General features: G+C 48.6%; 1 protein-coding gene across 2 annotated transcripts in view; it reads left to right on the top strand.

Annotated features, from left to right (window-relative positions):
* GBA2 (glucosylceramidase beta 2) overlaps positions 1-13795 on the top strand; it is a 228021-nt gene that overhangs the window by 52518 nt on the left and 161708 nt on the right. For both annotated transcript variants that reach the window (XM_086960013.1, XM_086960014.1), the window contains exon 2: positions 12310-12401. In XM_086960013.1, the coding sequence (XP_086816139.1) occupies positions 12310-12401 (92 nt within the window). The remainder of the gene's footprint in view (positions 1-12309; positions 12402-13795) is intronic.

Here is a 13795-nt window from a genome sequence, read left to right as displayed (position 1 = left end):
TAACGCTCTGATCCATCCGTGAGTCCCAATCGCTTTGCCTTTTTTGGGTGTAAATGTTTTCGACAAGCTAATCAGCTGGTTTTATAAAACTACCACGCAACACCGGTGAAGCATGTGCATCAGCGGGGTACGGTTTTGCGCTTGGGGGGGAAGGATTATGCATCTGCTACTACGGAACTTATGTTACCTGCTATGCTTTATTATTATTATTATTATTATTATTATTATTATTATTATGCTGTTTTATAACACGCTCAATTACTGCCGTAGTATCCTGGCGCGAAGATGAAGAAACAGATTACACAGCCTACACTAGAAAGAACAGAAAGCTAAAAGGCTTGCCGAAACAGATGGGTTTTCAACCCTTTTTTAAAAGAGATAAAATTCAAAGTAGCTCGCAAGGATAGAGGGAGATCATTCCAGGCCAGAGCGGCCTTCACCGCCACTGATTGCCCTCCCAGCCGAGAAAGCCGGAAGTTCGGCACCCGCAGCAGATGTTGAGCGGCAGAGCGCAAAAGGAGAGTAGCGCCTAAATCGTTTCATCAAGTAGGCGGGTCCTTGTCCATTGATAGCTTTGTGGGCCAGTGTCAAAATTTTAAAAGTAATCCTCTTGGAAACTGGCAGCCAGTGCAGACTCTGCAGGTGATTCCTTACGCTAACTCGACTGGAAATATTACCCAGCAATCTGGCGGTTGCGTTTTGGATCACCTGGAGACGTCTCACCATGTAAGCCGGGGATCCGCTCAGCAAGCCATTGGCATAGTCGAGGCGCGAGAGAATTAAAGCTCTCGCTACTGACTCTCTTGCTGAGACAGGCAGATAGGGGAAAAACTTCTGCAACGCCTTAAGAGTCCTGAAGCAGCCTCCTGCCAGCTTCTTGATATGCCCCTCAAACCGGAGGTCTTCCCCAAACCAGACCCCTAGGTTCTTGGCGAGGACATTGACTGAACCGGGCATCGGGAAACCTGCCGGCCAAAGTGCTTCTCTAAAGTTAGGGGGGAATTGACCGTAGAGCAGTATTTCCGTCTTATCCTAGTTGCACTTCAGTTGAGCGGAGGCTAACCATTTAAAAACAGAGGATAGACAAATCTGAATCCGCTCTGTATCTAAGACAGCACTGGGCCAGGTGAACAACAGCTGCGTGTCATCGGCATAGGCGATTATTTTGGCCCCCAATTGTTCGGCAAGCTCAATCAAGGGGGTCAGATATACATTAAAGAGAAGAGGGCTCAAAGTGGAGCCCTGAGGGACCCCAGTCGTGAGGGGCTTAGCCGAAGATGAAAAAGGAGGAAGCCAAACCTGTTGCGATCAAGACGAGAGAAAGGAGCCCAGCCAGTCCAAAGCAAGGCCTGCGACCCCAATGTCAGCAAGTCGAGCGAGGAGGCGTTGGTGCGGCACCGTACCAAACGTGGCAGAGAGGTCTAATAAAATTAGAGCCTCTCTGCCGCCACAGTCCAGACACTCCCTAACTGCCTCAGAGATCTCCACCAAAGCAGATTCCGTGCTGTGCTCAAGCTTCAGGACATATTTTAAATATATAAAGTGATATACATCAGTGTGTTATGCACCTGTTGCAGAGAGCTTATGACGTCAGCAGGTTACATGTCTGAAACCCTGTGCAGCCACCAGATGTTTAAAAAGGAGATTGATAAATGAGTGATCGAATTGGGTGGGAATAGCGCCTTGTATTAACCAGAAAGAGGCCATTAAATGCGGCAATGATGAACGGAACTGGAGTCCATACGAACGGGGCGTGTAATAAACATGACCAGAAGATTGCAGCCTGGAAAGACCGCAGTGGAGTCCATACGAATGGGGTGTGTAATAAACATGACCAGAAGAATACAGCCCGGAAAGACCGCAGGCTTCACAGGGTCGCAGAAGAGGGGGGAGCACACGGTAATGGATTCGAAGCAGGATAAACAGTGAAGGTGTCCAAGGCGCCTCAATGACGGTGGTAGCAAGGCCTGGTGTGACAGATGAGAGCGCCAGGGGCTGAGAACTGCCTAAGATTCCGCTCATTAACAAAAACCCAGCTGGAGGAATGGATGTGTGTCTACAGAAGAGGCCGCACGCATCCAGTGGCACACTGCTGCGCACACAGAGGGAGGGAGGGAAAGATGGTGGTGGGGTATCGGAGTGGAAAAGGCGAGGGGAAATGAGGGCGGCGCAGCGAGAGATGAGCGGAGGAAAAGGCGAGGTTGGGAGGAAAGGCAGGCACGAAGAGGCGCGGGCAGGGAGACGGTGAGATGAAACATGATTTGATTTGATTTAAAATTATTTCTAAAGCGCACGTATACCAGCGGTTTCTTGGCGCTGACTCTAACTGGATCCAAAGCTAGTAGGCAAAGAGGGGTGGGGGAAGATTTATCAAAAGACTTTTTGAACAGGTAAGTCTTGAGGTGCCTACGGAATTGAGGGTACTGAGTGATGGAGCGAAGTTCAAGGGGAAGGGAGTTCCAAAGGGTCGGGGCAAGGGTGGCGAATTTAGATCCTCCCCACTTCTTTCTCCGGAAACGGGGAACAGTGAGGAGGGATTGAGAAGACGAGCGTAGTTCCCGAATAGGGATGTATGGAGTGATCTCGGATGAGATAAAGGCCGGAGCCAAGTCAAGTCGGGCCAGGAAGGTCATGGTTGCGAGCTTGAATTGGACCCTGGCACCCACAGGTAGCCAGTGTAAAGATTTCAAGAGGGGGGTAGAGTGGTGGAATTTAGGGAGCTTGAAGACCAGGCGGGCCGCCTGGTTCTGAATCTGTTGTAGACGCCGCAAGCTGTAGGCGGGGATGCCGGCGTATAAAGCATTGCCGTAATCCAGGCGGGACACCACCATGGCCAGGATTATAAGCTTAAGGGCAGAAAAGGTGAAGAAGCGGGACACTCTGCGAATAGTTCGCAGGGAAAGAAAGGAGGAAGATACCACAGAGCTAACCTGGGAGTGGAGGGTGAGTTGTGAATTGATTTTTATACCTAGGGTTTTAACAGAGGAGGAGGGAGCAGGGGAAGTGCCAAGAGAGGGGGGCCAGAAGAGAGAGGACCAGGGGCTGGATGAACCACCCGTCAACACCAGCTCGGTCTTGTCAGGGTTGAGTTTAAGATGGTTGTGGTTCATCCAGTCCCTGATATGGAGCATGACAGATTGAAAGTTAAGAACAGAAGAGGGAGAAGAAGATAGATTGAAAACAAGCTGGAGGTCATCCGCATAGTTAAATACGGCGACCTCCATCTGTTGGAGGGAAAAGATAAGAGGGGCGAGATAGAGATTGAACAAGAGGGGGGAAAGGGAGGAGCCCTATGGAACCCCGCACTGTACTCCCCGGACGTCCGCCGTGAAATCACCCAGACGGACAGCCTGGGTGCGGTCCCTCAGGAAGGAGGACAACCAGACCAGGGCGGTCCCCCCCGATCCCCTCCGCCTCGACACGGGACAACAAGATGGTATGGTCAACCGTGTCAAAGGCGGCTGAAAGATCGAGGAGCACAAGGGCCTGGTGCTGATTGGTGTCCATACCCTCTCTGAGGTTGTCCAGGACCGAGATGACAACGGACTCCGTAGAGTGAGCGGGGCGGAAACCGGCCTGGCGAGGGGCAAGAACTCCATACGTCTCCACAAAGGAGCTCAGAGCTCGGGTGACGTGACGCTCGAGTACCTTAGCCAGGAATGGCAAGAGGGAGATGGGGCGGAAATTGGCAGGGACAGAAGGATCAGCCCCAATTTTTTTTAAAATGGGCACAATTATCGCTGATTTCAAGGAATTGGGAACTACGCCTTGGGCAAGGGAGCTGTTAAGGAGGTGGAGGGGGGGGTCCGGGCAGGTAACAAAAATGTGACGGAGGATATGGGCCGGGCAAGGGTCAAGAGGAGAACCAGACTTGACCAAAGGCACTAGGGCGACCAAACTTTCTCTAGTGATGGGTGGGAGGGTGGTGAGTTCGCCCTTGGGAGGGGGACATTGAGGGTCCACAAAGGAAAGGGAGGGGGGGGAATGTTGGCCTTGATGGTGGTAATTTTGTTAATAAAATAGTTGTTCAGGGAAAGACAGAGTTCTTCAGACGGGGCAGGCTTGAGGGTTGTTATATCTGAGAACGCCAGGCTGTGAACGATTGTAAAAATCTCTTTGGACTGGTTTTCCGCGGCTAGGATTTTGGAGGAGAAATATGATGTTTTAGCCTCCAAGATGGCTTTCTTATATTGGGTAAGAGTGTTAGTGTACTCCAATTTAAGAGAGCGGCAGTAATTTCTTCTCCAAGCCCGTTCTGCGCGACGTACTTTTAGCTTGATGGTCTTAAGCTCGACGGTAAACCATTGGTTAGCGTCCTTCTCTCGTTTGGAGGTAATGCGTTTGATCGGGGCAACGGAGTCGCGGCCAGAGGAGAGCCATTTATCTATGGCATCCACCTGAGAAAAAGTGGAGAGGCCGTGCAGGGACGGAAGGGAAGAACTAAGAAGGGAGGAAAAACTGTCTAGGTTAACTCGGCCCCACGGTCGAACCCAGGTGTTTTTGGGGCAGGGGGGCTTGGTAGGGGAGTGGATGGGAAGAGAGAAAGAAATCAGGTGATGATCAGACCATGGGCAAGGTGAAATTGAGAGAGATTCCACAGGGCAACATGAAGCAGACGGAATGAGAAGCAAACAAGTCGAGCCCTTAAAATATTTGGGATGTAAATATAAAACAACAAGCATTGGCGAGTACAGAACGGAAGGCTGCCTGTCCCACCCTTCCCTGCACGCATGGACGGGAGAGAAGCGGTCGGAGTAGCATTGGGAAGAGATGAGCTAAGAGCTAGGAAAAAAAAAGGAAGAACTAGTAAAAGCGGGGAAATGAAAAGCGTCCGGGACATGCTCTTGGCATTCCGAGGGCTGCATTCCTTTGAAGTGTGAAGCAGGGGGCGGGGGAGCCGATCCCTTTGAAGTGAAGCTCGCGACCGTGAAAGTGAAAGCAGCAGATGCCTGTGGGAGGAAGTGAATTACATTGGTTTGAAACCTCAAACAACAGCTGCTGGCAATTCGATTTCAATTATTAATGGTGACACTTACAAAGTTTATTTTAAGTTACCATGGAGTCAAACGTCGACAATTGCAGTGTTTGGCTGTCCCCACAACTGATTTGCATTATGGGAAATGGAGTCCACCGGAGTGAAAGGAATTTGATCACGGAACCTTGAGGGCGGGGTATTATATGCTAGGTGACCTATGGGGAGGGTTTCATGTGTTTAAATAAGGGGCAGGAGACGGGAGAACATCATCTGTTGAAGAGAAAAGAGGAACATTGTTTGTTAACGGCAGTGGCAGGTATGGAATAGCACAATTGTAATAGTATGTTGAAAGCAACGTTTGTATATTAGTAGGGCAGGAATGGATTTAAGAATTTAAGAGGCATTGGGAACGTAAGGATTATAGAGGAGCGGATGGAGAAGCAGGGGCGGTGAATGTGTGTACGATTAGGAGCGCAAGAGCAGTGAGTCTGGGGTGTAATGCAGAGTGTATTGAAGTGCGAATGCAGCGGAAGCGTGAGGTTCAGTGCAAGGGGTGGAATGATATGAAAGTAAATTCACGAACGCATGTGTGTGGGTTAATTAGTGAATTGTAGTGCAAGTATAGCGGTTGTGTGAGCCTTAGCGTAAGGGGGAGAATGATAAGACAGTGCATTTATGAGTGCAAAGGAGATGGGTGAGTGTGACCAAGAAGGGGCAGTGTCTAATTGTAGAAGAAGTGGTGCGCAGGTGATATTTGGATGAGGGGCTGGCTCGTGGCGTTTAAATGTGGGTGGTATTAGCAGAATAGAACTACCGAGCCGGTAATTTAGAGGGATGAATTGACAGCAACAGACGTGCGGAATCGCACGAGGAAATGCCATTAGAATTATCGGGCATAAGAACATACAGATGATGGGTTGGGGCGTAGTATGGGTGGGACAAGGAACATTTAGGGATGGTTTGATGCGTGAGAGTTTCGGTAATGCAACTGAGTATATTAGCATAATAAGCATCTAATGTGGGGGCAATGAAGTATGGTATATTGGTATAGAGTTTTTAAATTAACCGTACATTATTTTGGCAATGTTATTGATGTTAGGTGTCTCAAAAGGTAACCGTTACTGTTTTACTTGTCTTTGTAGTGACCCCTGATGAAGGGCACCAGCGGCCCGAAATGCATTGGGTTTTGAAATAAACATACACTGCCTTGGACGAATTTGCATCTGTCATGTTTGTGTAAGAGGTTCGGAGGGCCCAACATGAGCATTAGAAAACATGAAAATTGGCACACCACTCCGCAGGTGGAGAGACAAATGTTGAAAATGTGTTGAAATACAAGTATTCACCATAAGGATTACCATGAATACATTGACAAAATAATCATATAATCGCCAAGATGGCAACGTTCAGCTATGCATTTGGTTGGGGCGAGATTCTGCCCCATTTATGTGATATTGATTGCCCAGGTGCCTTGGGGGCATAGCACCTAGCCATTCAGCACGCATTCTGTTGGAAGATTGGAAAAAAAGGATACATTGGTGTGCATCCCTTCACCTGTCGTGAAACACATCCATGCCCACAAACCCACTTCCCTGGCATACATCGGTCACCCCTCGAGCTGGGTGCCCTATGCCAGTGGTGTGAGCACAGGTGTATGAGCCCTGTGCCACTACAGTACACACGGCCCTTCCTGGGCACTGTAAGTGCAGTGATGCCATTAAGAGTATATGATGCTGGTAGATTGTTATTACAAACTCCACAGCACCATGGTGGCTACACTGAAAACTGAGAAGTTTGATATCAAACGTCTCAGCATATTAAACCCACACTGATGCCAGTGTAGGATTTAATGCCAAATGCACTACACAGAGCAACTTAGAGTTGCCCCCCTGAACCTAACCTACAATCCACGTCTTGTCTGAGAGGCTGCCTAGGCTGCCACACAGCTGACATGTTGCTGTACCCCTGGGTAGAGAGCCATCTGCTCTCCTGGGCCTGCAACAATGCACTTCCTGGGTGAGGTGGTAGGTCTCTTCCCCCAGGATGGGCAGGGGAAGCTTCAAAGGCATGCCTTTTGTAAGCTTCTCCAGGCCACTTGCTGTACTCAGCAACAGACCTCCACCAGTTCCGACCCCCCACTCTGGTGGGAAGACTGGCGGAAAACCCGAAGAATGGAAAGGGGTTGTGCCAGCCTCTGCCAACCCACCCCTCAGGTGGTTGAGAGGAGGTGAAGCACATCTCTGGGCTCTCGCCATCTTGAAGATGGGGAGCCCTGCCCAATTAGATATAGGCTTCTGCTCCCATCCCACTGGAGGGGAGCAGGATAGGGGGTGTATTCACCCATGGACAGGGACCCATTGGTCCCTGCCCTTGCCCTACCTGCAACGCCCCTAAATTTAGTATTTAGGGGCACCCTGAACCTTCCTTCCTCAGATCCCGATTTGAAACAAGCAAGAAGATCAAGAAACCCGAAGACCTGTCGTGCAGCTGTTAACAAGAGGACAACACCAACTGACTTGGCCCCATCCCTACCGGCCTGTTGATCCTTGAACCTGCTCCTGCGAAACTCTGGCGCCTTCCGTGGTCAGCAACCTCAAAAACCCCGGAGGACCTGACTGCCTTGAGACTTTTCCAAGACTGGGACTCCCACGAGTTATGGTTCTGCTCAAAAGCACCACCCCGGCCGGTCCCTGAGTGGACAAATACCCTCAGGACGTCTTCCCGGCGACTGTGACTAAGAATCCAGTGCCAAGGACCCTCCTTGACGACCCAGACAATGCCTGCAGCCTCACAACAAGGGACCCCTCCAACCTCGACCACAAGGGGGTAAGATTCCCGACTTCAAGACACTCCTGCACCCGGTTCCCCACGGCCCCCTGTTGCCAACTCCTGGGTGCCTACCTCTCCTCCAAGATCCCAACTTACCCTTCGAAGTGTTGGTCACTCCTGAAGAATCTCCATCCCCGAGCCTGCAGACTTTGTTCATCTTCCAAGTTTTCCACTGAATAACATTGAGCGCCCGACGGCTCAAAAGCACACTGCACCCAGCCGCCCGAGTGCCCCTGGCAGTGCAACCTTTGTCCTAATCTACTTCCCCAGTTGCCCTGAGCAAGTGACCAGGAGCGCAGCTCCCACAGCCGCTTGGCCTGCTTGCCAGCAGCCACCAACCGAAGGCCTCCTGTTTCTCATAGGATAACATTGGGCCTACCTACCTCTGCACCCGGCTGCCCCTCTGCCGCTGAGGGTCTACCAACTGTACTTACCTGACCCTGGGATACCCCTTAGTCTATACCCAGAACTTTAACTCTGCCAGTCGAATACTTACCCAAAAGCAGACAACTCACTTTTCTTCCATAGGACAACCATGACTGGTCTCACTAGACAACTCTTCCAAGTGTGGAGTATTGAAACTTTAAAATATTCATCTAAAATCAGCTGAACAACGAATTCCAATTTACTCACCTTTTATCAGAAGAGAAACCATTGCTGCAACTTTAAGCCCAGCACTAACCCTGAAAAGTAATTTTAACCGTACTTACCAGTATCTTGAATTTCCTTCCGTAGGACTCCATTTTAAGTATCGATTTTCAAAAACTACAAATTTTCTTTAAAAACCGCCTGTATGACATAATTGAATTCCTTCAATTATTTACAGGAGATGCACCAGTGCTGGATCCAGCATCCAACCCAGAGTAAGAAAAAGTAACAAGAACATTACTTACCTGCTAAGTGAATTTCCTTGTGTAGGATAACATTGGTGATTCTATGTGAAAAAGTTTCAACTTTTAAAATACAATAATATTCCTTAACCCCTTCGCTGCGGCGGCTATTCCGCCGCAGCGCTAAAGGGGCGCGGCGGCCGCGCGGCGGCCGCATGCTGGTGACAGAGCCGCTCCGTCACCAGCCGCGGTTGAGCTATGCTGGTGACGGAGCGGTTCCGTCATGACCCGCCCCGCTCATTAGAACGCCCGCGCAGGCGCGAAATCAGCGCCGCGCAGGCGCGGCGGCCGGGCCATGACGGAACCGCTCCGTCATCAGCACAGCTCAACTGTAGCTGATGACGGAGCGGTTCCGTCATCAGCATGGAAGGGGTTAAAAATCACAACTGTAAACAAAACACTTTTACTTAATTGTTTACAGAAGATGTCCCAAGACTGAATCTAGGATCCAGTCTTGTGGTTAGAAAAGTAATCCTTAAAGTAACTAATTGCATTAAACTATAAATTCCCATTGAGCTCAATGTATCATTGTGTTTGAAATTGTGTTGCCTATTGAAACAACTGTAACTATAGTAATCAAAAAGTCTATTGCCTATTAGCAAAGTATTTAACTAAAGTGACTCATTCTGAGAAAGTATATTTTGAAACCTTGTAGGTTCTAAAATTAAACAACTATATATTTTGATACAAAACAATTGGGCCAGAGTTCAGTTCTTGAGTGTGTGAGACCATTTGCTGACTGAGTGTGTACAACAAATGCTTTACACTGTCCTCTGATCCTGCCTTACTGCTCGACCAAGCTACCACTTTAGAGAGTAAGGTTGTATCTAACTTTAGCCTCTGCCAAACCTCTGGAGTCTGTGGACTCTGTGCACACTGTACCTTCCTTTGGCCCAGTACATACAGAGCCACTTTCATACAGTAGTCTACCTGTTGCTTCTTCAATCTGTGCACCTGTGCTCACCATCATTTCACTGCTGTTGTGCCTCCTGGAGCCACTGGTGCGTCAGTGCTCCCCTCTCGCCTCACTAGCACCTTTGCAGCCCCTTTACTGGTTCTTTGATTCCACACCTCCCTCTCCTGCTTCCTTCTCCTCCATCACCCCCTCTTCTACCACAACCATTGTTCTTCTTCAACGCTGCAGAACACTAACACCTCGGTCCATCTTCCAGGAACAGCTCTCCATTCTCCTCTTTACTTCTGCTCCGTTCCCCTTCTTGTTGGCTACATACTAATCCTCTACCCATCACATTCCTCTCCTCTTTCCTCAGTATTTTTCTTCTCCTCTCCTTCTCCTCTCTTTTCCACTTTATCACTTCTTCTGCAGTGTTCCACTTCTTGAAGTATCTCAAGACATACACTCTTTGGCAGCTTTGTCGATGGAAGTGTGATCTTCCCGTAAAGTTCTCCATCTATTACATCAGTGCTTCCAAGCTGTATCTTATCGTGTGACCCTTTCAGCGAATCCCACATTGGCCATCATGAGGTCTGAATGACGCATCCTTTCATGGTTTCTTTTTGTTTTGTTATGTATCCTCCATCGTGCATTTGCATATGCATCCCTTCCTATATCGCATTTATCCACTTGCCTACCCAGATACCTGCTGGCTTTACCCGTGGTTAGTTAACAATTGAGTAGTGTGTAAATGACCATGGGGCACAACAATGCATTAACGAGGACTTAGGGTAGGTGTGAACATGCAAGGAGATCATAACGCGCTGCCAGAGCCCATCTTGGGATGGATCATCGTAGTGGTGGGCGAGTTTCTCTTTCAGCTTGGCTTGTCCTTCTCTAGGGGTTGTACTGGAGAGCTGGGACCGGGAGTACAAGTAATAGCGGTTAGAGGGGAAAGGATTTCTGCCTTATGATAGAAACCGTTTCTAAGATATGATTTTCAATCTCATCACATAATGCTGGAGAGGCGCCTCCAGCAGCTGTCCAGAGAGGAGGCAGCAGGCTACCGATATGCGTCTTATATTTCAAAGAGCGGCAACCTTTCCTTAGTAAAAACATAGGAAAGCGCTTTAAGCAGTAAGTGGTAAGAGACAACACTTCTTTTTAAACCCCACTATTATTCCCTACTATTGGCAACTCCCTCTTGGCAAGTCCCTCTTGATATCCATAATTATTCCCTAGTAATGCCAACAGAGTCCCTCTTTATAGCTTTAAATCCACTCTTGTTTGTTGCATTGCGGCAGCGGCTTCCGCCCAAGGCAGCGTATTATCTGCTGTGATCCATTGTCCAGTCTTGTACTGTGTAGACCACTTTGTGGCGGTATCAAACACTGTAGTTATTCTTTGTGGGAATGGGCACTATGACTCTTTCCATGCATTGAACAGTCTCAGTGAGTAAAAATTCCTTATTTAATGTTGGCAACAAAATGCTAGATTGACAAAGAGGTTCATGGCACCATATCCAGTATCCTTGCGCCTTTTACCACAAGTTGACTCCGTCAAGTTGGATGGATCCTGGAAACACATGCTGGTTAAGCACTTTATTTATTTATTTGTTTATTTTCTTATATAGCGCAGGAATCTACCCCCATAGGGGTATCTCCGCGCTTGCGCATAGGTGCAGATGCCGGACTGATAACTGAATAGTAGAACTACCAGCGAACTATGATGTCGAGTATAGATGTGTTTTAAGGACCTTCCTATAGGATTGAAAGTTTAAATTAGTCTTTAGGGCAAGTGGAAGTGAGTTCCAAAGAACGGGACCTTTGTAAGAGAGGGCACGCCCTCCCTGTCTTACCCTCTTAATCCTGGGGACCTGAAGCAGTTGCTGGTTGCTTGAACGCAGGGAACGTCCAGGACTGTAAGGGATGAACTTGTCTGTTAGGTATTTAGGGCCTGTGCCAAAGAGGCATTTGTGTATGGTACAGCAAATTTTGTATTTAACCCGCTGCCGAACAGGCAGCCAGTGAAGGCTGTCCAAAAGCGGGCGGGAAGGGGTTCTAGGCAGGGCATTGAGTACCAGTCTTGCTGCGGTGTTCTGGACTACTTGCAAACGATTAAGTTGTTCCTCATTGGCCGAGCTGAGCAGGCCATTGCAGTAGTCCAGTCTACTGATCACCAACGTCTGGACCAGAGTCTTACGATGATAGTCAGGCAAGAGTGGAAAAACACGTCGCAGAAGTCCGATGGTGTGGAAGCATAGACCAGCAACTTGATTGGCATGTTCTTTAAGCGCCAGTGCCTGATCCAGACGTACTCCGAGGTTTTTAACGGTCTGTTTTGGACTTGGCACTGGCCCGAAATCTAGAGGCCACCATTCTGGGGACCACAGAAGTGGGGCCTCTCCGAATAACATCACCTCTGTTTTGCCTACATTGCATTGAAGGCAGTTTGTAGCCATCCAGTTAGAAACCGCCCTCATACCGTCCGCAAAAGATTTCCTTATTGCTGGAGTAAGGGACACTTATGCAGTCTGTGTAAAAGTGTTCTGATAGACTTGTAATTATGCTTATTATCGCTCTGAAAATGTGCAAATGTTGCATTCTCTTTGAAGGGTCATTCTTCCAGGATGGCTGACATACATCTTACCTGTTTCTTCTGAGAACCTTCATTATACGGTTCCCTGTCCTAAGGTTTTCCTTGTTTCTCTCATTGCACAGATATCTGTTCTGGTGGCTCCGAAAGACCTATGTGGAAAAGAAGGCTCCATTTATTGACATGCTGAATTCCATCCCACTGCGCCAGATCTACGGTAAGGCAGGGGGGTCGGACTGGGACGTATTGGCTTATTCGGTCTCTGCGCCCAGGCCTGGCGACTCTTGCTGTTCTAAGGCTGCCTTGTTGCCTGTGTGTGTGACCCTTTCTGAGCTGTGTCCTGTAAGTGGTGCCTCTCACAGCATCCTGCTGAGGGAGATCATTAACTTGCTCTTTAGACAGGGTCCCATCTTGCATTGATTTTTGTTGTGGACTCTGCGTGCTGTTGGCGCCCAGACTCCGCTCTGGTATTGCCTGTGTACGGTCATTGGCTGTGCTGTCAGTGCTGGGAGGTTGCTGTGGATGTCAGAGATGTGATGCAACATGGTGCTGACCGCCTTCCACCCATCTCAGTAAGACCGATGATGTGCCTCTTCTAGCTGCTCTGGAGGGCTCAGGGCAGGACTTCATTCCCCTGCCTGGAATTGATCACCCAGCCGGGTTCGTATAGGCAAGAGGGCCGCTGACTGACTTCGGGGAGGGCAGCGTGCACCTCTCTCTCTCAGTGGAAAAACCCTCTGAAAATAAACGGCTGACTACAAGGAGATGGTTTGCTGGATTGAATAATCCTGTATATTTACAGATTTTAACGATGCATCAGAATGTACAGTGAGGTGGAAAACTCTCTCTGCTTTGTTCTCAGAGGGGTAACACACTCGTGTGAAATAGAGAGAGAGTTGTGTATCACAAATCTTTTTCAATAGATGACACAAAGACCGTTACATACTAAATACTGAAATGTCCTTGGATTCGCCTAAGGCGTTTTGATTCATATTGATGGCGGGATCATCATCAGGACTCTTAATAAATAAGCCAGAGAAGACTCTACGTGTAATGTGGGAGGCTGAAAAAGAGGGAGAGGGTAACCTAGAAAAACAGGAAACATGATGCAAGTCATGTACATGGGCACATATATGCAATCAACCATCATAATATAAAACCACTTAAGAGCATGTAACAAAAGCAGCAAATACCAACAAATTGTTGTGGAAGATCTATGAAGAATAAAGGGAAAGAACTAATGGGCATGTTAAATTACTGCCAGGGCAGGGGAATCTCAAAAGCGTAGAAAAATAAATACCTGAAACAGTACAGTGTTTTGGCTCAGTTAAAGTGCTGGTCTGAAAAGGGCAGGATGAATAAGGACAAAATGCGGTGGGTGAAACAATCCCAGCTAAGGACCAAGGGAAAAGCCTGTGGAGATGGCAGGGGGCTTAGAAGACCACCTCGAGGGAGCTGATATACCTGAACCGGCTGACATGGCGGGAACACCAGAGTGAAACAAAATTAAACTGCAGCGACTAGCAGTGCTGGGCGGGGCAGGGTCTCAGTGGTCAGTCTCCCAAGAGGAGAAACCGACAATGTGACAAAGTGGCTTCTTGGCCATTACGC

Source organism: Lissotriton vulgaris, chromosome 3_1 (assembly GCF_964263255.1).
Source record: "Lissotriton vulgaris chromosome 3_1, aLisVul1.2, whole genome shotgun sequence".
NCBI classification, from domain to species: domain Eukaryota; kingdom Metazoa; phylum Chordata; class Amphibia; order Caudata; family Salamandridae; genus Lissotriton; species Lissotriton vulgaris.
This window is presented reverse-complemented; position numbering and strand designations above follow the sequence as displayed.